We start from the raw sequence: 27,920 nt of genomic DNA, 5'->3' as shown, positions 1-27,920 counted from the left end.
ATCCCCAGTCGCCCCCAGTCCCTCCCAGTCCCCACCCGTCCCCCCCCAGTCCCTCCCAGTCCCTCCCATCCCCACACAAAAAGCGCTTTTTTTGATTGATTTTTTACCTTTTTCCCGCTTTTTCCGCCTCAGGCCCGGCCGCCCCCGTTGCCATGGCGACCGCGCGAGCCCGTCCCCATGGCAACGCTGCTCCCGCCCCCGCCGCGCTCCCATTGGCCGGCGCGCCCCGCGCCGCGAGCGCTGATTGGCTGAGAGCGGCAGCGGGCGGGAACAGGAAGCGGGAAGCGCCCTCGGCCGTTGCCTTGGCGACGCGGCTCGCTCGTTCCCATGGTGACGAACTCCCGCCCCCTCCCGCGCTGCCATTGGCTGCTGTGCCAGGCGGGGTGAGCGCTGATTGGCTGGGGCTGGAGGGGGCGGGGCTAAAGGCGGAACTGGGCCCGAACCAGGGCAGACTGAACTGGGATAAACTGGGATGAACTGGGATAAACTGGGCCCGAACCAGTACAGAGTGAACTGGGACAAACTGGGACAAACTGGGCCTGAACCACTGCAGAGTGAACTGGGACAAACTGGGATGAACTGGGCCTGAACCAGTGCAGAGTGAACTGGGATGAACTGGGATAAACTGGGCCCGAACCAGTACAGAGTGAACTGGGATAAACTGGGCCTGAACTAGTGCAGAGTGAACTGGGACAAACTGGGACAAACTGGGACAAACTGGGCCCAACCCAGTGCAGAGTGAACTGGGATAAACTGGGATGAACTGGGCCCGAACCAGGCCCAAACCAGTGCAGACTGAACTGGGATGAACTGGGACAAACTGGGCCTGAACCAGTACAGCGTGAACTGGGACAAACTGGAATAAACTGGGATGAACTGGGCCTGAACCAGTACAGAGTGAATCGGGATAAACTGGGACAAACTGGGATAAACTGGGTCCAAACCAGTGCAGAGTGAACTGGGATAAACTGGAATAAACTGGGATAAACTGGGCCTGAACCGGTACAGAGTGAATCGGGACAAACTGGGATAAACTGGGATAAATTGGGATAAACTGGGCCCAAACCCGCCCTGCGCCTTCCCCCCCCCCCCCCAAATTCGGGATTTTTGCCGCTCCCCCCAAAAGCCCCAAAAAGCCCCAAAAAGCCCCAAAAGCCCCAAACTGCGCTGCCAAAATTCACTTTATTGGGGGCTCTGGGGGGGTCCCCGGCGGCTCCGGGTGCGGGGGGGGCTCGGGGGGGGCTCGGGGACCCCAAAATCGCCCTCGGCACCCGCGGGGGGGTCCCGGGGCCGTTTCCGGGCGTTTTGGGGCACGTTTGGGGCTTTTTGGGCCGTCCCTGAACCCGGGGGTTTTTTGGGGGGGTTCCGCGGGCTCCGGGGGGGATTTTGGGGGGTTCTGCGCCCACTGCGGGTCCTGGGGGGGCTCTGGGGAGGGGTCGAACCCCCCAAAAAGGCTTCAGGACCCTCTGAACCACCCCGGGGCCGTTTTGGGGCGTTTTGGGGCCGTTTTGGGGTATTTGGGGTGGGGTTTTGGGGCGTCCACGAATTTGGGAGGTCGCGGGGGGGATTTTGGGGGGGTCTGCGCCCGCTGCGGGTCCGGGGGGGACTCGGGGGAGGGGTCGAGCTCCCGAATTGGGGCGGGGGCCGCGAGGGGGGGGGTTGGGGGGAGGTCGGGGGTTTTGGGGGACGGTTTTGGGGAGGATTTTGGGGTTTTTGGGGGGGATTTTGGGGTTTTTGGGGGGGTTTTTGGGGGCGGTTTTGGGGTTTTTTTTGTGGGGTTTTTTGGGGTTTTGGGGGGGTTTTTTGGGGTTTTTGGGGGGGTTTTGGGGGGGCTTTTTGGGGGTGTTTTGGGGGTTTTTTGGGGGGTTTTGAGGGCGGGGGGAGGGCGAGGCGCTGCTGCAGGACCCCCGCCAGGAGCTGCTCGGCCGAGAGCAGGGGCAGCCCCGCGGCCACGGCCGGAGCCCACAGAGCCCGGTCCTGCTGACACGAGACCACCAGGACCCGCGGCTGGAGGCAACGGGGGGACACAGGGGGGTCAGGGGAAGGCTGCACCCCAAATCTCACCCCGAAAAAGCCCAGTGAGAAACCCCAAAACACCCCCAGAAATAGCCCAAAACCACCCCAAATAGCCCAAAAATAGCCCAACCCCTCCCAAAATAACCCAAACCCCCCCAAAGTAGCCCAAAACCCCCCAAAATACCTTCCAAAATAGCCCAAAACCGCCCAAATACCCCAAAACCCCCATAATACCCCCAAACCCCCCCAAATACCCCAAAATACCCCAGAAACCCAGTGAGAAACCCCAACCCCCCCCAGAAATAGCCCAAAACCACCCCAAATAGCCCAAAACACCCCCAAAATACCCCCAACCCCCCCAAATACCCCAAAACAGCCCAAAATACCCCAACCCCCCCAAATACCCCAATCCGCCCCAAAATACCCCCAAACCTCCCCAAATACCCCAAAATAGCCCAAACCCCCCCAAAACCCCCAAACCACCCCAAATCACGCAAAAAAACCCAAAACCCCCCCAAATGCCCCAACCCCCCCCAAGTACCCCAAAATACCCCAAAAACCCAGTGAGAAATCAAAAAAAAAACCCAGAAATACCCCAAAATACCCCAACCCCCCCCAAATACCCCCAAATAGCCCAATCACCCCAAAATAGCTCCAAACCCCCCCAAATACCCCAAAACCCCCCAAATACCCCAAAATACCCCAATCCCCCCCAAATACCCCAAAAACCCAGTGAGAAATCCCAAAAAAACCCCGGAAATACCTCAAATACCCCAAAATACCCCAACCCCCCCCAATACCCCCAAATAGCCCAAAGCCCCCCAATACCCCAACCTCCCCAAATACCCCAAAACCCCCCAAACCCCCCAAAATAGCCCAAACCCCTCCCAAATACCCCAAAAACACCCCAAAAGACCCCAAAACCCCATTGAGAAACCCCAAATATCCCAAAAGCCCCCCCCCCCCCAAATCCCAAAACCCCCCAAAATCCCGGTGACAAATCCCAAAAACCCCAGAAAGGTCCCCAAAACCCCCCAAATACCCCAAAACACCTCAAAATACCCCAAAACCCCAGTGAGAAACCCCAAATACCCCAAAATACCCCAAAAACCCCAGTGAGAAACAGCCCAAAACCCTGTGGGGAAACCCCAAAATGCCAGCGAGGAGCCCCAAAAACCCCAAATCTCACCCCAAAACCCCCCCAGTGCCCGGGAGCCCCCACAGCTCCCCCCAAACCCCAACGGGATCCCCCAGGAACCCCCAACGTCCCCAAACCCCCCCAATGTCCCCAAGTGTCCCCAAGTGTCCCCAAACCCCTCAATGGCCCCAAACCCCCCAATGTCCCCCCAAATGTCCCCTCAATGTCCCCAACACCCCCAAACCTCCCCCACCCCCGTGTCCCCAATCCCCCCAGTGTCCCCCAATGTCCCCCCAGTGTCCCCAAAACCCCCGTCCCCATTGTCCCCAATCCCCCCAGTGTCCCCCACACTCTCGCTGTCCCCAATGTCCCCCCAATCCCCCCGGTGTCCCCCCAGTGTCCCCACGTCCCCAACATCCCCAATCTCACCAGTGACCCCTCTGGTGTCCCCCCAATGTCCCCAATCCCCCCCAGTGTCCCCCCAGTGTCCCTCACTGTCCCCTCCCTGTCCCCATTGCTGTCCCCTCGCTGTCCCCTCACTGTCCCCTCGCTGTCCCCTCCCTGTCCCCATTGCTGTCCCCTCACTGTCCCCTCACTGTCCCCTCCGTCCCCTCACTGTCCCCTCGCTGTCCCCTCGCTGTCCCCTCCCTGTCCCCATTGCTGTCCCCTCACTGTCCCCTCCGTCCCCTCGCTGTCCCCTCGCTGTCCCCTCGCTGTCCCCTCACCGCAGGGCCCCGGGGCAGGCGGGGCAGGAAGGTGCCCCCACAGCAGGTGACGATGTCCCGAATGTCCTCGGGCCGCGGCCGCACGCTGGGGGTGACGTGAACCCCATAGCCCTGGGGACACGGGGACAGCGCTGGGGACATCGGGGGGACATCGGGGGAACATTGGGGACAGCGCTGGAGACATCGGGGGGGACACGGGGACAGCACTGGGGACATTGGGGGGCACACGGGGACATCGAGGACAGCGCTGGGGACATCGGGGGAACACGGGGGGACATCGGGGACATGGGGACATCGGGGGGACACAGGGACAGCGCTGGGGACATTGTGGACATCAGGGGAACACGGGGACATTGGGGGGACACAGGGACAGCGCTGGGGACATCAGGGGGACATCAGGGGCTTGGGGACATTGAGGGACATGGGGACATCGGGGACATCAGGGGACACGGGGACATTGGGGACACGGGGACATCGGGGGTTTGGGGACATTGGGGGTTTGGGGACATTTGGGGACATCAAAGGAGTTGGGAACATTGACGGAATTACGGACACTCAGGGACATCGGGGCCTTGGGGACATTGGGGCTGGGGGACATGATGGGGACACTGGGGACACTCAGGGACATTGGGGGTTTGGGGACATTGGGGACATTGGGGACACTCAGGGACATTGGGGGTTTGGGGACATTGGGGACATTGGGGACACTCAGGGACATTGGGGGTTTGGGGACATTGGGGACACTCAGGGACATTGGGGGCTTGGGGAGTTTGGGGACATTGGGGGTTTGGGGACGTTGGGGACAATGAAGGTGTTGGGGACATGGGGGGTTGGGGACATTTGGGGACATTGGGGGTTTGGGGACATTGAGGGAATTATGGACACTTGGGGACATCGGGGACATTGGGGGGGCTTGGGGACACTCAGGGACACCGGGGACATCGGGGCCTTGGGGACATCGGGGGGTTGGGGACATTGTGGGGACATTGAGAGGATTGGGGACATTGGGGACATTGGGGGATTGGGGACACTCAGGGACATTAGGGCTTGGGGACATTGGGGGTTGGGGACACCAGGGACATCGGGGGATTGGGGGCGTTGGGGGGTTGGGGACATTGAGGGGATTGGGGACATTCAGGGACATTTGGGGACAGTGGGGGATTGGGGGGATTGAGGGGACATTGGGGACAGTGGGGGGACATTGAAGGGGTTGGGGACATCAAAAGGGTGTTGGGGACATCGGGAGGCCATTGGGGACATTTGGGGACATTTGGGGACAGTCCCCTGCAGCGGGGGGTGACACCGAGCCTGGGGCTGGCTCAGGGCTGGGTTTGGGGACATTTGGGGACATTTGGGGACATTTGGGGACAGTCACCTGCAGCAGGGGCTGGCGCCGAGCCCGGGCCAGCGCCGAACGCAGCCGGAGGCCGAGGGGGGGACACCGGGGCAGGAACGGAGCTGGGGACAGCGGGCGGCCACCGTGGGAACTCTGGGGACACAGGGGACACCAGGGTCACCGTGGGAACTCTGGGGACAGCAGGGTCACCCAGGGCCACCGTGGGAACTCTGGGGACACAGGGGACACCCACGGCCACCCACACTCACCACTGTCCCCAAGGCCACCCCCCCCCATTGTCCCCAAGCCACCTCACTGTCCCCAAGGCCAAGCCCCTCCTTGTCCCCAAAGCCACCCCAGTGTCCCCAAGCCCCTCCCACTGTCCCCAAGGCCACCCTCATCCCCCGATGTCCCCGAGGCCACCCCCGTGTCCCCAAGTGCCCCATCCTCAGTGTCCCCATTGTCCCCAATGTCCCCAAGGCCACCCCAGTGTCCCCAAGTCCCCTTTCCTTGTCCTCAGAGACCCTTCTGTTGTCCCCAATGTCCCTGATTGTCCCAATGTCCCCAAGCCCCCAGTGCCACCCCAGTGCCACCCCTGATGTCCCCAGTGTCCCCAGTGCCACCCCCATGTCCCCAGTGCCACCCCAGTGTCCCCAATGTCCCTGATTGTCCCCAAGGCCCCAGTGCCACCCCAGTGCCACCCTGATGTCCCCAACATCCCCAATGTCCCCCTGATGTCCCCAGTGTCCCCCCGATGTCACCTGGAGCAGCCACTCAGGGCTGCAGTGTCCCCAGTGCCACCCCAGTGTCCCCTCAATGTCCCTGATTGTCCCCAAGCCCCCAGTGCCACACCAATGTCCCTGATGTCCCTGATGGTCCCCAACCCCCCCCGATGTCCCCGATGTCACCTGGAGCAGCCACTCAGGGCTGCAGTGTCCCCAGTGCCACCCCAATGTCCCCATTGTCCCCAATCCCCCTGGATGTCCCCACTCCTCCAGTGCCACCCCAATGTCCCCAATACCTGATTGTCCCCAAGCCCCCAGTGCCACCCCCATGTCCCCAGTGTCCCCTCAATGTCCCTGATTGTCCCCAGTGTCCTCAAGGTCCCCGATGTCCCCAATATCTCATTGTCCCCAAGCCCCCAGTGTCCCCAGTGTCCCCCTGATGTCCCTGATTATCCCCATGTCCCCAGTGCCACCCCAGTGTCCCCGGTGTCACCTGGAGCAGCCACTCGGGGGTGACGATGGGCACGCCCCTGGCCAGGGCACAGAGCAGCTTCAGCGTCCGCCGGGCGCCGTCGGTCACCAGGTGGCTGCAGTCGTGCACCGACGTGGCCTCGGTGCCACCCAGCGTGCCCAGGGCCACCAACAGCGCCGGGGAGGCCACCAGGCCCGTGAACAGCACCTGGGGACACGAGGGGACACAGAGGGGACATTGGGGACAGCCCTGAGTGCCACCAGGCCCAGGGACATGGAGGGGACACTGGGATACGCTGGGGACACGTTGGGGACATCCCTGAGGGAGTTGGGGACACCTGGGGGACACTGGGACACGTTGGGGACAGGTTGGGGACACCCCTGGGGGGTTTGGGGACACATTGGGGACACCCCTGGAGGGTTGGGGACACACTGGGGACAGGTTGGGGAAGGTTGGGGACAGGGGCAGCTGCCACCAGCCCCGGAAGAGCGGGGACTGGGAGGGGCACTGGTCCGTACTGGGAGCACTGGGAGGTCACTGGTCTGTCACTGGGGGGGGTCAGTGGGTTGTACTGGTCTGCACTGGTCCATACTGGGAGGACTGCGGGGGGTCAGTGGGCTGTACTGGTTTCTGTTGGTCCATACTAGTCCATACTGGTTTTTACTGGTCTGTATTGCTCAATACTGGTCTCTACTGGTCTAATCAGTCTGTACTGGTCCATACTGGTCTCTAATGGTCTGTATTGGCCCGTACTAGTTCATAGTTTCCTACTGGTCCATACTGGTGTGTACTGGTCTATACTAGTCTGTATTGGTTTGTACGGATCCGTACTGGTCCACAATAATCCATACTGGTCTATACTGGTTTCTACTGGTCCGTACTGGTCCACGCTGGTCCCTACTGGTCCATACTGGTCCCTACTGGTCCGTACTAGGACGACTGGAGGGGGCAGTGGGTTGTACTGGCTTCTGCTGGTCCATATTGGTTCCTACTGGTTTGTACTGCTCAATACTGGTCTCTATTGGTCTGTACCAGCCTGTACTGGTTCATACTGGTCCATACTGGCCTCTAATGATCTGTATTGGCCTGTACTAGTTCATACAGCTCCCTACTGGTCCATACTGGTGTATACTGGTCTATACTAGTCCGTATGGGTCTGTACGGGTCCGTACCGGTCCATATTAGTCCATACTGGTCTATACTGGTTTCTACTGGTCCATACTGGTCCCCCTGGTCCCCACTGTTCCCTCCTGGTCCGTATTGTTCCATACTGGTCTATAGTGGTTCGTACTGGTCCACATTAGTCTGTACTGGTCCATACTAATGCACACTGGTCAATACTGACCTGTACTGGTTCATACTGGTCCATACTGGCCCCTACTGGTCTGTACGGGTCCGTACTGGTCCATGCTGGTCCGTACTGGTTCATACTGGTTTGTACTGGCCCATACTGGTTTGTACTGGTCCATATTGGTTTGTACTGGTCCATACTGGTTTGCACTAGTCCATATGGGTCTTTATTGATTCATACCAGTCTGTATTGGTCCGTATGGGTCTATACTGGACTGTACTGGTCCGTACTAGTTTATGCTGGTCTGTAGCAGCCTGCACTAGCCCATGCTGGTTTCTACTGGTCCATAGCAGTCCATATTGGTCTTTACTGGTCCGTACTGCTCCATGCTGGTCTGTACTGGCCCATACTGATCCCTACTGATCTGTATTGGTCCGTACTGGTTTGTACTGGTCCATAATGGTCTCTATTTGTTCATACTAGTCTGTATCGGTCTGTAGTGGTCCATACTGGTCTGTACTGGCCTGTATTAGCCCATGCTAGTTTCTACTGGTCCATACCACTCCATACTGCTCTTTACTGGTTTGTCTTGGTGCTTACTGGTTTGTACTAGTCCATATTGGTTCACACTGGTCTTTACTGGTCTGTACTGGCTCATACTGGTCTTTACTGATCCGTACTGCTCTGTACTGGTCGTTACTGGTCTCTACTAATCCATGCTAGTCCATACTGGTCTCTACTGGTCCATACTGGCTCCCCCCTTACCCGGATGGGGGCGGGGCCCGGCGCCGTCCGAGGGCGGAGCCTGCGCTTGGCGCCCCCTGCTGGCTCCTCCTCCTGTGGGGGCGGGGTCACCGTCGAGCCCCGCCCACTTCCTTTTATGGGCACAGAGGGCGGGGTCACCATAAGCCCCTCCCCCGATTGGCTCCGCCTCCTCTGGGGGCGGGGCTTGGGCGTTGGGCAGGGCCTCGGTGCTTGGCCACGCCCCCTCTCCGTGGGGGAGGGGCCGGCGGAGGCCCCGCCCCCTCTGCGCTCGGCCAATCGCAGGCTGCGCCGCACCTGGGGGGAGGGGCGACGGTGGGGACCCCAAAATCCACCCTGAGACCCCAAAAATCCAACTGGGATCCCCCAAAATCCACCCTGGGACCCCCCAAAATCCACCTGGGACCCCCCAAAATCCATCCAAGGACCCCAAAAATCCACCCAGGACCCCCCAAAATCCACCTGGGACCCCCAAAAATCCACCCAGAGCCCCAAAATCCATCCAGGGACCCCCAAAAATCCACTCAGGGACCCCAAAAATCCACCCGGGACCCCCAAAATCCCCTCAGGGACCCCAAAAATCCACCCGGGACCCCCAAAATCCAACCAGGGACCCCCAAAAATCCCCTCAGGGATCCCCCAAAAATCCACCAGGGACCCCCCAAAATCCACCCAGGGACCCCAAAATCCACCCTGGGACCCCCCAAAATCCACCTGGGACCCCAAAAATCCACCCAGGACCCCCCCAAATCCACTCAGGGATCCCCAAAATCCGCCAAATTCACCCAAAAGTCCTCTGGGATACCCCAAAATTCATCCAGGACACCCAAAATCCCCTCAGGGATCCCCCAAAATCCTCCCAGAGCCCCCAAAATCTCACCTGGGACCCCCCAAATTCACCCCAAAATCCCCCTGGGACCCCTCAAACCCTTCAGGGACCCCCCCAAATTCACCTGCGGGGTGGGCGGGGCCTCCTCTCCCTGGGGGGCGGGGCCTGGGGGACCCCCAACAGCTGGATTTGGGCTCTCCCGCCGCACTTCTGGAGCCCGGGGCTGGCCCGTGGCCGCCTTGGGGCTCTCCACATCTGGACCCGGGAATGGGAACAGCTGGGTGGCCACATCTGGATCGGGGGGCCCCTCCCCCTCCTCCACATCTGGGCGGGGAGCCGGGAACAGCTGGGTGGCCACATCGAAGCCCTCCCCCTCCTCCACATCTGGATCCGGGCTCCCCGCCCCCACATCTGGTGCGCCGGGCTCGCTCGGGGCCCCAACATCTGGAGCCGGGGGCGGGAACAGCTGCGTGGCCACATCTGGATCGGGGGAGGGGCTCCCCGGCTCCTCCACATCTGGAATTCCGGGGCCTTTGGGGGCTCCTCCAACATCGGGAGGGGGCAGGAACAGCTGGGTGGCGGCCACATCTGGATCTGACTCCTCCTCCTCCTCCACATCTGGAACCCCGCGCCCACCCCGGCTCGTTCGGAGGCGTTTCGGGGGCTCAACATCTGGATCCGGGGGCAGGAACAGCTGGGTGGCCACATCTGGATCCGGCCCTTCCTCCTCCTCCTCCTCCACATCTGGAATCCCGGGCGCACTCCGGGCCCTTCGGAGCCGTTCCAGTCTCCTCCCAACATCTGGATCCGGGGGCAGGAACAGCTGGGTGGCGGCCACATCTGGATCTGAGTCCGAGTCCGAGTCCCCCCCTGCCACATCTGGAATCCCGGCCACGGTTTGGGCCACCCGGAGCCTCTGGGGGCTGCCAACATCTGGATCCGGGGCTTCCGGCCCCACATCTGGAGCTCCGGGGTCGTTCTTGGCCATTCGGAGCCGTTCCGGGGTCCGAACATCTGGATCTGGCTCCTCCCCCTCCACAGCTGGATCCGGGGCCGGGAACAGCTGGGTGGCCGCCACAGCTGGATCCGGGCTCCCCGCCCCCACATCTGGAGCTCCGGGGTCGTTCTGGGTCATTTGGAGCCGTTTCCGGGGCTCCACATCTGGATCCTCCTCCACATCTGTGTCGCTCTCCACCAGCAGCCCCATTTTTGGGCATGAAACATCTGGATTCGGTGTCTCTGCTGCCACATCTGGAGTTTCGGGCACGCTTTGGGTCATTTTGAGCTGTTCTGAAGCCTCAACATCTGGATCCTCCTCCACATCTGTGTCGCTCCCCAGCAGCAGCGTCCCACACCCCACTTTTGGACGTGAAACATCTGGATTTGGGAGTTTCCGCCCCACATCTGGAGTTTCGGGCACATTTTGGGTCGTTGCCAGTTGCTTTGGGGGCTCCACATCTGGATCCGCCTCCACATCTGTGTCACTGCCCACCAGCTGTGCCCCAAGCCCATTTCGGGGGCACAAAACATCTGGATTTGGGGTCTCCGCTGGCACACCTGGAGTTTCGGGCACGCTTTGGGTCATTTGGGGCCATTTCCGGGACTCCACATCTGGATCCTCCTCCACATCTGTGTCGCTCTCCACCAGCAGCTCCTGGGCTCTGGTTTCTGGGTGAGAAACATCTGGATTCGGGAGTTTCCGCCCCACATCTGGAGTTCCGGGCACGTTTTGGGTAATTTTGCCTTGCTTTGGGGGCTCCACATCTGGATCCGTCTCCACATCTGTGTCACTGCCCACCAGCTGTGCCCAACGCCCATTTCGGGGGCCGAGAACATCTGGACTCGGGGTCTCCGCTGCCACATCTGGAGTTTTGGGCACGTTTTGTGTCATTTGGAGCCATTTTGGGGACTCCACATCTGGATCCTCCTCCACATCTGTGTCGCTCTCCACCAGCAGTGCCCCATGCCCTATTTTTGGCTGTGAAACATCTGGATTTGGGAGCTTCCGCCCCACATCTGGAGTTTCAGGCACGTTTTGGGTCATTTCCCGTCCTTCTGAGGTCCGAACATCTGGATCCGCCTCCTCCTCCTCCACATCTGTGTCGCTCTCCACCAGCAGCGCCCTGTGGCCGGATTTGGGGCCGGGAACATCTGGATAAGGGGTCCTCAGCCGCACATCTGGACTTTCAGGCACGTTTTGGGTCATTTTGAGCCGTTTTGGGGGCTCCACATCTGGATCCTCCTCCACATCTGTGTCGCTGTCCACCACCAGTGTCCTGTGACCGGATTTGGGGCCGGGCACATCTGGATTCAGGGGTTTCTGCCCCACATCTGGAGTTTCAGGCACATTTTGGGGCGTTTTCCGTCTTTTTGAGGGCCGAACATCTGGATCTGCCTCCTCTCCCTCCACATCTGTGTCGCTGTCCACCAGCAGCATCCGGGGTCTGATTTTTGGGCGTAAAACATCTGGATTCGGGGGGTTCCGCCGCACATCTGGAGTTCTGGGGATGTTTTGGGTCATCTTGAGCCGTTTCGGGGGCTCCACATCTGGATCCGCCTCCTCCCCCTCCACATCTGTGTCGCTGCCCACCGGCTGTGCCGCACGCCCGGTTCTGGTAGCGCCAACATCTGGATTCGGGGTCTCCACCTCCACATCTGGAGCTCCGGGCACGTTCCGGGGCGCTTTCCGTCCTTTTGAGGGCCGAACATCTGGAACTATCCCCTCCTCCTCCTCCTCCTCCTCCACATCTGTGTCGCTCTCCACCACCAGCGCCCCGCGCCCGTTTTTAAGCCCCACAACATCTGGATTCGGGGTTTCCGGCTGCACATCTGGAGCTCCAGGGACGTTCCGGGGCACTTTCCGTCTTGCCGAGGGCCGAACATCTGGATCCGCCTCCTCCTCCTCCTCCACATCTGTGTCGCTCTCCACCAGCAGCATCCGGGCTCTGATTTTTGGGTGTAAAACATCTGGATTTGGGGGTCTCTGCCCCACATCTGGGGCCCCAGGCGCGTTTTGGGCCGCTCTCGGCGTTTCTGGGCTTCTGACATCTGGATCCAGCCCCTCCCCCGCCACATCTGGGGCGTTTCGGGGGCAGGGAAGGTGTTTTGGGGGCCCCCCAACATCTGGGGGCACAGCTGGATCCTCCAGGGCACTGGAAACGGGAAGGAGTTGGAGGGGGGAGGGGCTCAGGAATTTGGGACCCCCCCCCCCCAGAATCCCTCAGGGACCCAAAAATGACCCAAAGAGCCCCAAACCCCCCCAAACTGCCCCAAAACCGTCAAAAAATGCCCTAAGGAGCCCAGAACCCTCACAGGGACCCCCAAAAATGCCCCAAAACTGTCCCTGGGACCCCCAACCCCTCCCAAAAATGCCCCTGAAACCCCAAAACCCCCCCCCAAAATGCCCCAAAACAGTCGAGGGACCCCCCCCAAATCCCCCTAAACCACCCCAGGACCCTCCCAAAATGTCCCAGAGACCTCCAAAATCCCCTCAGTTCCCCCCCCCCCCCCAAACTGCCCAAATTACCCCAAGAACCCCCAAAATCGCTGAGAGACCCCAAAACTTCCCCCAAAGGGCCCAAACCACCCCAGGACCCCCCAGGATCCCTCAGGGACCCCAAAGCCCCCTCAGAAGCCCCCAAACTCCCCTCAGGAACCCCAAACTCACCTCAGGAACCCCAAACTTCCCTCAGGGACCCCAAATTCCCGCACGGACCCCAAACTCCCCTCAGAGACCCCCAAATCCCCTCAGAAACCCCCAAACTTCCCTCAGGGACCCCAAACCTCCCTCAGGGACCCCAAACTTCCCTCAGGGACCCCCAAACTCCCTCCAGAACTCCCATCTTCCCTCAGGCACCCCCAATCCCCCCTCAGGGACCCCAAACTTCCCTCAGGAACTCCAAATTCCCTCACGGAACCCCCAACTCCCCTCAGGCACCCCCAATCCCCCCTCAGGGACCCCAAACTCCCCTCAGGAAGGCCCAACCTCCCTCAGGAACCCCCCCAAATGATCCCCCTGAGACTCCAACCCCCACCAAGGACCCCTCCAACCACTCTTGTGGCCCCCAAATCCCCTGCAGGAGCCCCCAACCTCCCCCCGGAACCCCAAATCCCCCCAAATTCCCCCCAAACTCCCTCAGAGTCCCCCAAAAGCGGCCCCGACCCCCCCCCCGCTCACCCCTCCCGCGCCATCACCGCCGGGCCCCGCCCCCCGCGCTCCCATTGGCGGCTCTCTCCGCGCGCCAACGCCTATCCGCTCTTTTCATTGGCCGCTGCGGACGTCAATCATCGCCAGACCACCGAGACGAGGCGGGGCGGTCCTCCGAGAGCAGCGGAGCGCCGGTGGGAGGGGTTTAAAAGGGGTTTTGACTAATGGAGGGGCAGAATGAAGGATTGACAGAAAGATTGACCAATGGAATCGCGGGGAGCGGGCGGCGCCAACCAATGGGAGCCGCGGCTTTGTCCTATATGAGCGCGCGCGGGGCCGCGACCGCCGCCATTTTCGCCGCCGCCGCGCTCGCGCTTTTGCTCCGCTCTTAAAGGGGCCGCGCCGCCTCTTTTTTTTTTTTCTATTCCCTTTTCCAAGCGCCTCAGCGCCGTCCGGGTGGGCCCGAGACCCCCCCATCACACACCGCCGCCGCCATGAGGGAGATCGTCCACATCCAGGCGGGCCAATGCGGCAACCAGATCGGCGCCAAGGTGAGCGGGGCGGGCCCCACCTCCATCCCCCGCCGCGGCGGCGTTGCCCCTTTAAGAGCCCCCCCCACCCCCCGCGCGCGAAGACAAAGGGTGACCCAAAACAGGGCGATTTCCCCCCAAAATCGGCCTTTTCGCGCCAAAACGGTACCTGCGAGGGAAGGTCGCGGTGCCAAATTTAGCGGGTTTGGGTTAAAATGAGGCGATTTTGTCGCTGAATGAGGATTTGGGGTGTCTGACCGCGCCCCCCCCCCCCCCCCCCCACGCGGCCGCAAAATGGCGGCTGTGGGCGGCGGCCCCGAAATGCGCGGTTTCGCCCCCAAAATCGCCTTTTTTGGGTTGTTTTAAGATGAAATAGTGATTCCTTGCTCGCTTAAATGTATATTTTAAAGATTCGGCCGCAAATGGCGCTTTTTGCCCCAAATCGTGAAGGGCTCAGCCGAGAATGGGCGGGGAAGGCGCCAAAATGGCGGCGAAGAGCCCCGAAATTAAAGGATTTATCCCCAGAATTGAGGTTCTCACTATGGTTTCTTCCTAATTTAGTGCAAAAAGTGATTTTTTAGGGGTTTTTAAACACGGATGTTTAAGTGCTGCTTTTCCAGACCCGAAATCGGTGCTTTTCACCTCAACATTCGGTCTTTTCTCCCCTAATTTCGTCTATTTTCACGCCCAAATGATCAAATTTCACCTGAAAAAGGCGGATTTTGTGTCCCAAAAAGAAGATTTTTCTGACCGCCAAACGGGGCGTGAACCCGGAGGGGTTCCAGACCTGAGAATGCGAGGGTGTAACCCAAGGAAAAAAGCGATTAATCCTCACAATAAAGCTTTTTAGCCCCAAAATCCGAGGCGTGGCGCCGCTTTTTGTTCCAGAATCGGGGTTTTTTATCCCAAACCGGGTTTTTTTCCTCTGCTAAATAAAGGATTTGAAGCTGGAGGATTTTATTCCCAAATCCGCCACTTTTTTATGCCTCAAATGTGGATTTTGTGCCTTTAAATTGTTGTTTTTCAGCCCCTAAAATGCTGTTTGTGCTCTCGGGCATCAGCTTTGTTCCCTGAAATGCCTTTTTTCCCCTAAAAAAGAACAATTTCCCTCCCCAAAGAGATACTTTAATTTTTAAAACAGTAATATTTGCACCTTAAATGAGGTTTTTATTTCACTTATGAGCGGTTTTGCTGCTAAAAATGCGGATTTTTGTCCCTCTGAAACCTTTCCCAGCCCCAAAATGGAGCTCGGCAGCTCCAGCTCAGCATCTTTGTTCTCCAAAACGCCGATTTTGCTCCAAAATGAGGATTTTTATCCCTCAGCGCGGATTTTTGAGGCTAAAAAGGGATTAATTTGTTTCCTAAAAAGACTATTTTGGGTTAAAATCGGGGTTTTTTTGCAGTCCGAAGGGAGTTCCCAGCTCCAAAATGGAGGTTTCCAGCCCCAAAATGGAGGTTCGGGGGAAGAACCGCAGCTTTGTGCTCCTAAATCCGCTTTTTTTACCTCAAAATCACCGCTCCGGCTCCGAAATTCACCTCTTTTATTTCAATTTTCTTTTTAATTGGACGAATTGGGGATTTTTGCCCCAAAAAGCGTCGTTTTAGGCCTCGGAATTTGCGGTTTTTCCCACCGCAGCGTTGTTTTTTGTGCTTCAAAAACCCCTTTTTGCCCCCCCAAAAATTATTTCAACCCCAAAACTGTCGCTTTTACCCCAAAATTTGTTTTTTTATTTCTTTAAATGTCCATTTCTGTCCGAAAATCACCATTTTCAGCCCCAAATTCGCCTCTTTGTGTCTGCAGACCGCATTTCCTGCGCCCTAAAGGGGCTTTTTCCGCCCCAAACCCAAATCTTTGTTCTCCAAAAAGCCTCAAATTGGAGTTTTTAGCCCCAAAATGGGATTTTTTTTTTCGGTTTGCAAAGGAGGTGTTGGACCAAAATTGTGATTTTGGCGCCCAAAAAAAGGTTCTTTTTTTCTACAGAAAATTTTAGTGTTCAAAAGGTCGAATTTATTATCAAAAATTGTATTTTAGCCCCAAATCCCTGTTTCTTCACCCCAAAATTGGCTTTTTTTACCCTTAAAACCCCTTTTTTTGTTCCATAATTCTCATTTCTGTCACTAAATTCTCGATTTCTGCTCCGAACTCCCATTTTTACCCAAAAATTACGATTTTTAGCCTCCTGTGTTCCAAGCCTCCAAAACGCAGGGATTTTTCCCAAAAATGCTGATTTTTTTTAACCCAATTTGACCTTTTTAAAACCCTTTTTCCTCCGTTGGTTAGAATCTCCATTTTTTCCCCCAAATTGACATATTTTGGAGCCGTTTCTTTCCTACAACCTCCAAAATTGCCCTTTTTAACGCATTTCTCCCAACAGCCCCAAAATCATCGGGTTTTAACCCATTTCTACCGACAATCCCCCAAAATGCCGGGTTTTAACCCATTCCTTCCCTTAGCTCCAAAATCTGGATTTTTAAGCCTATTTCTGCCTTATTTTCACCCCAAATTGCTGGTTTTTAATCTGCTTTTGTCAGTCAGCCCCAATATTGACATTTTTGAACGCATTTTTGCTTTTTGGTGCCAAAAGTCATTTTTTGTATAAATTTCTCTCTCATAATTCTCAAAGCTCTATTTTTATTTCAAACTATTGTTTTTTAAACTTTTTTCTTTTTTTTGCCAATCCAAAAATAACCATTTTTTAACCCAAATTCCTGTTTCAACCCCATTTCCCCCTCCATGGTCCCAAAATCGCTTTTTTTCACCTCATTTTCCTCTCAGGCCACGCTCCCTCCTCTCCTTCCCTTGGGCCCATTTTTAACCCCAAACCCCCAAATTTGGGGAACCCCAATTTCCGGAGGGGAGTTTTGGATGTAAAAACCCTGATTTTTGGGTCCAGCAGAGCCGATTTGGGGGCGTTTGTTTGAATTTGAACGTTTTTGCCGCCGTTTCCCCCCGTTCCCGCCCTTTTTAGGGGGCGGGGCCGCGCTGCTCTGGCCACGCCCCTCCCTCACAAAGCCATGCCCCAAAATTGCATTAAAAGCCGAAAAATCGCCTTTTTCACCCCAAAAAAGTGGCCGTGGGTTATTGGGAGGGGCTTGTCTGACCCGGCCTCTCAAGCCCTGCCCACCCCAGCTTAACCACGCCCCCATCTCACCCTTAAAGTCCCCAAATTGGGGTTTTTTACCCCAAAATTTGGTCCAGGTGTGGGTAGGGTTTTCCCGGCTCTGCTCCTCATTAAGCCCCGCCCCTTTTATCCTTGGCCACGCCCCAAATTTCTCCTAAATGCTCCCTAAATCCTCGTTTTTCTCCCCAAAACAAATCCCGGCTGTGGGTGGGGTGTGGCTGACCCCACCCCTGCCTTGGTCACGCCCCCGAATTCCTTTAAATTCCCCAAATCCTTTGGTTTTCCCCCAAAAACGCAGCCATGGGGAGGTGGGCGGGGCCAGACTTGAATCCTCCTCTTCCTGTAAGGTCCCCAAATCCCCTTTTTTGTCCCCAAAATTAATCCCAGGTGGAACAAAGTGGGCATGGCCCATGTGACCCCACCCCTCCTTGAGCCCCGCCTCCTTTAACCCTGACCACGCCCCCCAGCTTCCACGCTAAAATCCCCATTTTTCATCCCCAAATTCCATTTTTTTCCCCCAAAATGGTGCCTGGGGTGGGCGTTGCCTATGTGACCCCACCCCCAAGCCACGCCCCCTTCAGCCCCAGACCACGCCCCCAACCCTCATTTAATTCCCTTTGCATCCTAAAATCACCATTTTTTAGACCCAAATCCCCACTTTTTTCCCCAAAATCCAGTCCCAGGTGCAGCAAAGTGGGCGTGGCCCCCACCCCTCCACAAGCCCCGCCCCCTTTAACCCCTGACCACGCCCCCCCCTCCGTTTTAGCCTCCCAAACCCCCATTTCACACCCGAAAATGCCCATATTGTTTTTTCCCCAAATCCTCCTTTTTTCCCCTCAAAACCCTGCCTGGGGTAGGTGTGGCCTCCTGACCCCTGCCCCAAGCCCCGCCCCTTTTAACCCCTGACCACGCCCCCAACCCCCCAATTTCCCCTCCTAAAACCCCCATTTTTCTACCTAAAATCCCCGTTTTTCCACCTAAAATCCTGGTTTTTTCACCAAAAATCCTCATTTCTTTGCCCAAAATGCCCGTTTTTCACCCCAACGCCGCGGCCCTGCAGTTCTGGGAGGTGATCAGCGACGAGCACGGCATCGACCCCACGGGCACCTACCACGGCGACAGCGACCTGCAGCTGGACCGCATCAGCGTCTACTACAACGAGGCCACGGGTGGGGACATGGGGGGTGTTTGGGGACGTTTGGGGACAGCCGGTGGCACTCGGGGACAGCTGTCACCCCCCATCCAGGGTGGCACCGGGTGGCATTTGTCACCTTTTCCCAGTGTTGCTTTGTCACCTTTGGTGTCACCCTGAGCGTCATCTCTTGGTGTCACCCTGTCCTGTGTCACCTTCCTGGTGTCACCTTGTCCTTTGTGCCCTCCTAGGTGCCATCCTGTCTTCTGTCACCTCCCTGGTGTCACCCTGAGCATCATCTCTTGTTGTCACCCTGTTCTCTGTCACCTCTTGGTGTCACTCTGTTTTCTGTCACCCCCTGATGTCACCCCATTGTGCCCTCCTAGGTGCCATCTTGTCCTGTGTCACCCTTGTGGGTGTCACGCTGTTCTTTGTCACCCCCTGCTGTCACCCTGAGCATCATCTCTTGGTGTCACCCTGTCCTGTGTCACCTTCCTGGTGTCACCCTGTCCTTTGTGCCCTCCCTGCTGCCACTCTGTCTCCTGTCACCCCCTGGTGTCACCCTGTTCTTTTGTCACTTCCCTGGTGTCACCCTGTGCTTTGTCACCTCTTGGTGTCACTTTGTTCCCTGTCAGCCCCAGGTGTCGCTTTGTTCTCTGTCACCTCCCTGGTGTCACTCTGTGTTTTGTCACCTCCCTGGTGTCACCCTGTCCTTTGTCATTCTCTGGGTGTTACTTTGTTCCCTGTCACCCCCTGGTGTCATTCTGTCCTTTGTCCCCTCCCCGGTCTCATCTGTCCTTTGTCACCTCCCAGGTGTCACCGTGTTCTCTGTCACCTCTTGGTGTCACCCTGTCCGTTGTCGCCCCTGGTGTCACTTTGTCCTTTGTGTCCTCCTAGGTGCCATCCTGTCCCGTGTCATTTCTGGGTGTCACATTGTTCTCTGTCACTCCCTGGTGTCACCCTGAGCATCATCTCTTGTTGTCACCCTGTTCTCTGTCACCTTTTGATGTCACCCTGTCCTTTGTCCCCTCCCTGGTGCCACCTTGTTTGCTGTCGCCTCTTGGTGTCACCCTGTTCTCTGTCACCCCTGCTGTCACCCTGTTCTTGGTTTCTCCCTGGTCCTGTCTGTCTCCTGTCACCTCCTGGTGCCACCCTGTTCTCTGTCACCTCTTGGTGTCATCCTGTCCCTTGTCATCCCCCTGGTGTCACCCTGTTCTCTGTCACCCCCTGGTGTCACCCTGGTGCCATCCTGTTCTCTGTCACCTCTTGGTGTCACCCTGTGTCCTATCACCCCCTGGTGTTACCCACTTCTGTATCACCCCGTGGTGTCACCCTGTCTCCTGACACCCCCTGGTGTCACCCTGTCCTCTGTCACCTCTTTGGTGTCACCTTGTCTTTTGTCACCCTCTGCGTTCTGCCCTGTCACCCCCTGGTGCCACTTTGTCGTTTGTCACTTCTTGGTGTCACTCTGTCCCCTGTCACTGCTCTGGTGCCACCTTGTTCTGTGTGACCCCCTTGGTGTCACCCTGTCCCCTGTCACTGCTCTGGTGCCACCTTGTTCTGTGTGACCCCCTTGGTGTCACCCTGTCCCCTGTCACTGCTCTGGTGCCACCTTGTTCTGTGTGACATCCTTGGTGTCACTTTCATCTCCCTGGTGTCACCCTGTCCCCTGTCACGCCCTTGGTGTCACCCTGTGCTCTGTCACCTCTTGATGTCACCCTGTCCTTTGTCACCCCCTTTGGTGTCACCCTGTGCTTTGTCACCTCTTGATGTCATCCTGTCCCCTGCCACCCCCTGGGTGTCACCTGTTTTCTGTCAGCTGTTGGTGTCACCCTGTCACCCCCTGGTGTTGCTTTGTCCCATCTTGGGCTGATTTTGGGTCGGTTTGGGGTGATTTTAGATGCCTTCAGGGTGGGTTTGGGGCGATTTTGGGTGGGCTTGGAGTCATTTTAGGTAATTTTGGGCGGTTTTGGGGCCATTCCAGGCAGTTTTGGGGCCATTCCGGGTACTTTTGGGGCTGTTCTGGGTGCTTTTCGGGCCACTGCAGATGCTTTTGGGGCTGTTCCGGGTGCTTTTGGGGCCGTTCCGGGTGCTTTTGGGGCAGTTTGGCCGTTCCCGGGTCGCTCGGGGCCGTGTCCCCTGCGCGTGCCCCCGCTGACGTCCCTGCTGTCCCCAGGGGGTAAATACGTGCCCAGGGCCATCCTGGTGGACCTGGAGCCCGGCACGATGGACTCGGTGCGCTCCGGCCCCTTCGGGCAGATCTTCCGGCCCGACAACTTCGTCTTCGGTGAGTGACGGGGGGGGACATTGGGGACACCTGGGGGGGACATCAGGGACACCTTGGGGGACATCAGGGATACCTTGGGGACACCTGGGGGGAACATCAGGGACACCTGGGGACACCTGGGGGGGGGGACATCAGGGATGCCTGGGGGACATATGGAGACACCTGAGAACATTTGGGGACACCTGGGGGCTCCTGAGGGACATTTGGGGACACCTGGGGCTGAGCAGGGACACCTGAGGGGGATGTCAAGGACACTTGGTGGCTTCTGAGGGACATTTAGGGACAGCTGGGGGGGAGTGGGGGTCTCTAGGACACACCTGGGAGTGTTTGGGACACCCCTGGGGACTCCTGAGGGACATCGGGGACACCTGGGGGCTCCTGAGGGACATTTAGGGACAGCTGGGGGTGAGTCTGGGTATCTGGGGGGACCTCAGGGACATCTGAGAACATCAGGGACACTTGGGGGGTCCTGGGGACATCAGGGACACTTGAGAATGTTGGGGACACTTGGGGATATCCAGGACACTTGGTGGCTGCTGGAGGACATTTAGGGATACCTGGGGGTGAGTGGGGATATCAGGGACACACCTGGGAACACCTGGGAGTGTTTGGGACACGACACCCCTGGGGACATCTGGGGGGGACCTTGGGGACACCTCGGGGCTCCTGAGGGACATCTGGAGGGGACATTAAGGACATTTGGTCGGTCCTGAGGGACATTTAGGGACACCTGGGGGTGAGTGAGGGCTTTTAGGACACACCTGGGGACACCTGGGAGTGTTTGGGACACCCCTGGGGACTCCTGAGGGACATCGGGGACACCTGGGGGGCATCAGGGACACCTGGGGGCTCTTGAGGGACATTTAGGGACAGCTGGGGGTGGGTCTGGGTATCTGGGGGGACCTTGGAGATATCTGGGGACATCTCGTAGGGGACTGGGATCACCTGGGGGAGACATTGGGGACACTTGGGGACATCAAGGACACCTGGTGGCTCCTGAGGGACATTTAGGGACATCTGGGGATGAGTGGGAACCCCTGGGGACCTTGGGGACACCTGGGGGCTGCTTGGGACATCAGGGACACCGGGGAGTATTTGGGACACCCATGGGGACTCCTGAGGGACATTTGGGGACACCTGGGTGTGAGTGACGGATGCCTGGGGATCTTGGGGACATCAGGAACACCTGGGGGACACAGCTGGAGATATTGGGGGTTCCTGAAGGCATTTGGGGGTACCTAGGGGTGAGTGAGGGACACCTGGGGACACCTGGGGGCTCCTGGAGGCATCTGGGGACTCGTGAGGGACACCTGGGGATATCTGGGGACATCTGGGGACATTGGGGGTTCCTGAAGGCACCTGGGGGCTTCTGAGGGACAGTGGGGACACCTGAGGACACCCAGGGACACCTTGGGGACAGTGAGGACACCTTGAGGACACCCGGGACATGTTGGGGTCAGCTGGGACAGGACACCTGGGACACGCTCTGGGACATCGGGGCCACACCTGGGGCCACACGTGGGACACCGGGGTGGTGGCCCCGAGGGGTGGCAGGACCCCAGAGGAGACATCAAGGTCCCCAAGTGTCCCCAAAGTGGAGTCTGAAGGTCCCTGAGGTCCCCAGAGGTGGCGTCGAGGTCCCCAAGGAGGGGAGGAAGGTCCCAAGGGTGGTTTGGGGCTCTCTCAGGTCCCCAGAGGTGGTTTGAGGTGTTCAAAGATGGTTTGAAGGTGCTCAGAGATGGCTTGAAGGTCCCCAGGGACTGTTTGAGGTCCACAGAGACGGTTTGAGGTCCCCAGAGATTATTTGAAAGCCATCAAGAACCCCAAGGTTGGTTCATGGTTTCCAGAGGTGCTTTGAGACTCCAAGGACCTCAGCCTTGGTTCAAAGGTCTCCAGAGCTGTTTAAAGGTTCTCCAAGTGGCGATGGTGGTGCTCAAGGTCCCCAGGGGTGGTTTGAGGTCCCCAGAGATGATTTGAGGTCTGCAAAAGTGGATTAAAGGTTTCCAGAGATGGTTTGAAGGCCATCAAGAAGCTCAAGTTTGGGTTGAGGGTGTCAAAAGGTGTTTTGCGGTCTGCAAAGGTGGTTTGAAAGTCATCAAGAGCACCAAAGTGGGTTGAGGGTCTCCAAGGATTTCAGCCTTGGTTCAAAGGTCTCCAAAGGTGCTTTGAAGGTTCTCTAAGTGGTGATGGTGGTGCTTGAGGTCCCCAAACGTGGTTTGAAGTCCTCAGAGGTGGTTTGATGGTCATCAAAAACCTCAAGGTTGGGTTGAGGTTTCCAAAAGTGCTTTGAGGTCCCCAAAGATGGTTTAAAGCCCTTTAGAGATGGTTTGAAGGTCTTCAAGAACCTCAAGGTTGGATTAGGGTCTCCAAAGATGCTTTGAAGGTTCTCGGAGTGTTGATGGTGGTGTTTGAGGTTTCCAAAGGTGGTTTGAGGTTTCCAAAGGTGGTTTGAGGTCCCCAAAGGTGGTTTGAGGATCTTCAAGAATCCCAATTTTGGTTGAGGGTTTCCAAAGGTGCTTTGAGGTCTCCAAAGGTGGTTTAAAGGCTCTCAGAGATGGTTTGAGGGTCATCAAGAACCCCAAGGTTGGGTTGAGAGTCTCCAAAGGTGCTTTGAGGTCTCCAAAGGTGCTTTGAGGTCCCCAACGATGGTTTGAGGTCCCCAGAGGTGGTCTGATGGTTATCAAGAACGTCAAGGTTGGGTTGAGGGTCCCCAGAGGTGCTGTGAGGTTCCCAGAGGTTTTCAAAGGTGCTTTGAGGTTCCCAACAATGGTTTGAGATCCCTAGAGGTGGTGTGATGGTCATCAAGAACCTCAAGGTTGGGTTGAGAGTCTCCAAGGGTGCTTTGAGGTCTCCAGAAGTGGTTTGAAGGTTCCTAAAGGTGCTTTGAAGCTCTTCAAGTTCCTCAAGGTTGGGTTAAGGGTCTCCAAAGGTGGTTTGAAGGTCATCAAGAACCTCAGGGTTTGGTTGAGGACCCCAGAGGTGCTTTGAGGGTCCCCAGGCTCGGTTCGAAGGCCTCCCGGCCCCAGCTCACGCCGCTCTCTGTCCTCCCTCTCCCCTCTCAGGCCAAAGCGGCGCCGGCAACAACTGGGCCAAGGGTCACTACACAGAGGGCGCCGAGCTGGTGGACTCGGTGCTGGACGTGGTGCGCAAGGAGGCCGAGAGCTGCGACTGCCTGCAGGGCTTCCAGCTGACGCACTCGCTGGGCGGCGGCACCGGCTCGGGCATGGGCACGCTGCTGATCTCCAAGATCCGCGAGGAGTACCCCGACCGCATCATGAACACCTTCAGCGTGGTGCCGTCACCCAAGGTGTCGGACACGGTGGTGGAGCCCTACAACGCCACGCTGTCGGTGCACCAGCTGGTGGAGAACACGGACGAGACGTACTGCATCGACAACGAGGCGCTCTACGACATCTGCTTCCGCACCCTCAAGCTGACCACGCCCACCTACGGTGACCTCAACCACCTGGTGTCGGCCACCATGAGCGGCGTCACCACCTGCCTGCGCTTCCCCGGGCAGCTCAACGCCGACCTGCGCAAGCTGGCCGTCAACATGGTGCCCTTCCCTCGGCTGCACTTCTTCATGCCCGGCTTCGCGCCGCTGACGTCGCGCGGCAGCCAGCAGTACCGCGCCCTCACCGTGCCCGAGCTCACCCAGCAGGTGTTCGACGCCAAGAACATGATGGCCGCCTGCGACCCGCGGCACGGCCGCTACCTCACCGTGGCCGCCGTCTTCCGCGGCCGCATGTCCATGAAGGAGGTGGACGAGCAGATGCTCAACGTGCAGAACAAGAACAGCTCCTACTTCGTGGAGTGGATCCCCAACAACGTGAAGACGGCCGTGTGCGACATCCCGCCGCGCGGCCTCAAGATGGCCGTCACCTTCATCGGCAACAGCACGGCCATCCAGGAGCTCTTCAAGCGCATCTCGGAGCAGTTCACGGCCATGTTCCGCCGCAAGGCCTTCCTGCACTGGTACACGGGCGAGGGCATGGACGAGATGGAGTTCACCGAGGCCGAGAGCAACATGAACGACCTCGTCTCCGAGTACCAGCAGTACCAGGACGCCACGGCCGAGGAGGAGGAGGATTTCGGCGAGGAGGCCGAGGAGGAGGCCTGAGGGGCCCTCACCGGCGGCGTCAACCCAACCCCTCCCCCCCCCCCCGGCATCGTTGGAGGGCGGCGCTTTCGGCGTCGTCGTCATCGTCCTTCGTCATCGTCGTCCTTCGTCATCGCCAGCGGTGGCAGCGGAGTCCCCACCCGACCTTCAGCGTTGTCCTTGTAGTGCTCGAGCTTCATCGTCGGCATCCTCGGAGAGTCCCTGGTCTTCATCCTCGGAGAGTCCCTGGTTTTCATCGTCATCGTTGAAGAGTTCCCAACCTTCCTCATCATGGTCAGAGCTCCCAACCTTCATCATCGTCATTTTCAAAGAGTTCCTGGTCTTCATCATCGAAGAGTTCCCAACCTTCATCCTCAAAGAGTCCCTGGTCTTCATCATCATCATTGAAGAGTCCCCAGCCTTCATCATCATGGTCAGAGCTCCCAACCTTCATCATTGTCATCCTCCAAGAGTCCCTCGTCTTCATCATTGTCATTGAAGACTCCCCAGCCTTCATCATCATGGTCAGAGCACCCAACCTTTATCATTGCCATTCTCAAAGAGTCCCTGGTCTTCATTATCATCATTGAAGAGTTCCCAACCTTCATCATCGTCATCCTCCAAGAGTCCCTGGTCTTCGTCATCATCGTTGAAGAGTCCCCAGCCTTCATCATCACGGTCAGAGCGCCCAGCCTTCATCATCGTCATCGTTGAAGAGTCCCCGGCCTTCGTCATCGTTGAAGAGTCTCCAGTCTTGATCGCGGTCAGAGCTCCCGGCCTTCGTCATCGTCAGTGGTGAAGAATCCCTGGCCTTCATCATCTTCATCATCATCAGAGAGCCCCCGAGAGTCTCCAGCCTTTGGCACCGAGGAGCCCTTGACCTTCATCATCCTCACCGTGGAGGAGCCCTTGACCTTCCTCATCGTCGTTGGACCTTCGCCCAGCTCATCCTCACGAGCTCCTGACCTTCACCATCAGCACCAGGACCCCTGGACCTTCATCATCCTCATCATCCTCATCCTGCTCATCCTCCTCGTCCCCCCCCCCGCGCCCCTCCCCCGCTGCCGCCGCGGCCTCACATCCCCTCCCCCGCCCCCGTCGGTTCCGCTTCCTTTTCCCCAATTTTCCTTCATTTTTCCCCAAATTTTCGTTCATTTTCCCCATTTTTGTTCATTTTTCCCCAGATTTTTGTTCATTTTCCCCGTTTTTGTTCATTTTCCCCAATTTTCCTTCATTTTTCCCCAAATTTTTATTGTTTTTTCCCAATTTTGAGCCATTTCCCCCCCCATTTTTTGGGGCGGTTTTGCCCCAATTTTTGTCATTTTTTTCCCCAATTTTTCTCCATTTTCCCCATTTTTTCTCCATTTCCCCCAATTTCTGTCCATTTTCCCCACTTTTTTGTTCATTTCTCCCCAGTTTCTGTTTTCCTCCAGTTTTGTTCATTTTTTCCCATTTTTTTTCTTTTTTCCCATTTTTTGTTACCTCTTTCCAAATTTTTTCCATTTCCCAATTTTTTCAATTTTCCAAATTTTTTCCATTTTTCCCATTTTTTCCCCATTTTCCCCAGCTTTTGTTTGTTCTTCCTGCTTTTTTATTCATTTTTCCCATTTTTTCTCCATTTCCCCCCAATTTTTTATTCATTTCTCCCGAATTTTTCTTCACCTTTTTCCCACTTTTTCTCCATTTTTCCAAATTTTTCTCAGTTTTTCCCCATTTCCATTCATTCTTCATTTTTCCCGTTTTTTTTCTCCATTTTTTCCACTTTTTGTTCATTTTCCCCCCATTTTATTTTTCCCAATTTTCGTTCATTTTTCCCCAATTTTTCCCTGTTTTTTTCTCCATTTTTCCCCATTTCTGTTCATTTTCCTCAATTTTTTCCCCAATTTTTTCTCCATTTTTCCTCCGTTCATTTTCCCCATTTATGTTCATTTTTCCCCATTTCCGTTCATTTTTCCCAATTTCCCTCCGTTTTGCCCCGTTCCCCTTCCCCTTTGCCCGTTTTGCCCCATTCCTCGATGGTTTTTTTGCCCGTTCCCGGATGGTTTTTTTTGCCCGTTTCTTTGGTTTTTCATATTGAAAAGTCGCCCCCGGGTCCGGAATAAACTCGGGATGGAAAAGCGGCTCCGGCCCCGTCCTGCGGCCACCGGGGGCTCCTGGGGTCACTTCAGGGTCACTTTGGGATCACCTGGGGTCACTTGGGGGGTCCTGGGGTCACTCTGCAGCCACTGGGGGGTCCTGGGGTCACTCTGGGGTCACCTGGGGGGTCCAGGGGTCACTCTGGGGTCACTTGGGGGGTCCTGAGGTCACTCTGCAGCCACTGTGGTCACCTGGGGGTCCTGGGGGTGACTTTGGGGTCACTTGGGGGGTCCTGGGGTGACTTTGGGGTCACCAGGAGGGTTCTGGGTTCACTTTGGGATCACTTGGAGGGCCCTGGGGTCACCTGAGGGTCCCCAGTGTCACCTGGGGGGTCTTGGGGTCACCTGAGAGGTCTCAGGGTCACTCTGCGGTCACCAGGAGGGTCCTGGGATCCCTTTGGGGTCACTTGGAGGGTCCTGGGGTCACTTTGGGTCACCTTAAGGGTTCCAGGGTCACATTGGGGTCCCCAGGGTCACCTGGAGGGTCCTGGGGTCACCTGGGGGTCACTTTGGGGTCACCTGAGGGGTCTCAGGGTCACTCTGGGGTTACCCAGAGGGTCCTGGGGTCACTCTGGGATCACTTGAGGGTCCCCAATGTCACCTGAGGGGTCTCAGGGTCACTTTGGGGTCACCTGAGGGGTCTCAGGGTCACTTTGGAGTCACCTGAGGATCCCTGGGGTCACTTGAGGGTCCCCAGTGTCATCTGGAGGGTCCTGGGGTCACCTGGGGGTCACTTTGTGACTCTGGGGTCATTTGGAGGGTCCAGGGGTCACTTTGGGGTCACCTGAGGGTCCCCATTGTCCCCTGGAGTCACTGGGAGGGGTCTCAGGGTCACCTTGGGGTCCCCAGTGTCCCTTTGGGGTCACCTGGGGGGTCCTGGGGTCACTTTGGGATCACCTGGGGGGGTCTTGGTATCACTTTAGGGTCACCTCCGAGCTCCCCGTGTCCCTTTGGGGTCCCCGCTGTCCCCTGGGGGGTCCTGGGGTCACCTGGAGGGTCTTGGTGTCACTTTGGGGTCACCTGGGGGGTCCTAGGGTCACTCTGGGGTCACCTCCGAGCTCCCCGTGTCCCTTTGGGGTCCCCGCTGTCCCCTGGGGGGTCCCTGGGTCACTCTTGGGGTCCCCAATGTCCCCTCCCAGCCCCCCCCACGTCCCCTCCCCATCCTCGGGGTTCC

At 57.5% G+C, this 27,920-nt stretch overlaps 2 protein-coding genes across 2 annotated transcripts in view; one reads left to right on the top strand and one right to left on the bottom strand.

Annotated features, from left to right (window-relative positions):
* MDC1 (mediator of DNA damage checkpoint 1) overlaps nt 1-13,500 on the bottom strand; it is a gene marked incomplete at its 3' end in the record, with an annotated part of 41,156 nt that extends 27,656 nt beyond the window's left edge. Inside the window, exons 1-7 of the mRNA XM_082300075.1 lie at nt 13,472-13,500; nt 9,419-12,446; nt 8,469-8,762; nt 6,434-6,619; nt 5,255-5,368; nt 3,880-3,990; nt 1,834-2,007 (exon numbers count right to left, since the gene is read on the bottom strand). Coding sequence (XP_082156201.1) covers nt 1,834-2,007; nt 3,880-3,990; nt 5,255-5,368; nt 6,434-6,619; nt 8,469-8,762; nt 9,419-12,446; nt 13,472-13,485 — 3,921 coding nt within the window. The 5' untranslated portion in view covers nt 13,486-13,500. The remainder of the gene's footprint in view (nt 1-1,833; nt 2,008-3,879; nt 3,991-5,254; nt 5,369-6,433; nt 6,620-8,468; nt 8,763-9,418; nt 12,447-13,471) is intronic.
* A 318-nt stretch (nt 13,501-13,818) lies between these two features.
* TUBB (tubulin beta class I) lies at nt 13,819-26,691 on the top strand. Its single transcript, XM_082299962.1, has 4 exons — nt 13,819-13,992; nt 18,154-18,262; nt 20,402-20,512; nt 23,575-26,691. Exons 1-4 carry the CDS (start codon nt 13,936-13,938, stop codon nt 24,630-24,632), a joined length of 1,335 nt encoding a protein of 444 aa, XP_082156088.1. The 5' UTR covers nt 13,819-13,935; the 3' UTR covers nt 24,633-26,691.
* The last annotated feature ends 1,229 nt before the right edge of the window (nt 26,692-27,920 follow it).

Source organism: Coloeus monedula (genome assembly GCF_965178545.1).
Source record: "Coloeus monedula genome assembly, chromosome: 36".
In the NCBI taxonomy this organism is placed as follows: Eukaryota; Metazoa; Chordata; class Aves; order Passeriformes; family Corvidae; genus Coloeus; species Coloeus monedula.
This window is presented reverse-complemented; position numbering and strand designations above follow the sequence as displayed.

Coding starts and splice junctions, on each gene's coding strand:
- TUBB (XM_082299962.1), top strand. CDS start 13,936: ATGAGGGAGATCGTCCACATCCAGGCGGGCCAATGCGGCAACCAGATC. Junction 13,993..18,153: donor GCAACCAGATCGGCGCCAAG/GTGAGCGGGGCG, acceptor GCGGCCCTGCAG/TTCTGGGAGGTGATCAGCGA. Junction 18,263..20,401: donor CTACTACAACGAGGCCACGG/GTGGGGACATGG, acceptor TGCTGTCCCCAG/GGGGTAAATACGTGCCCAGG.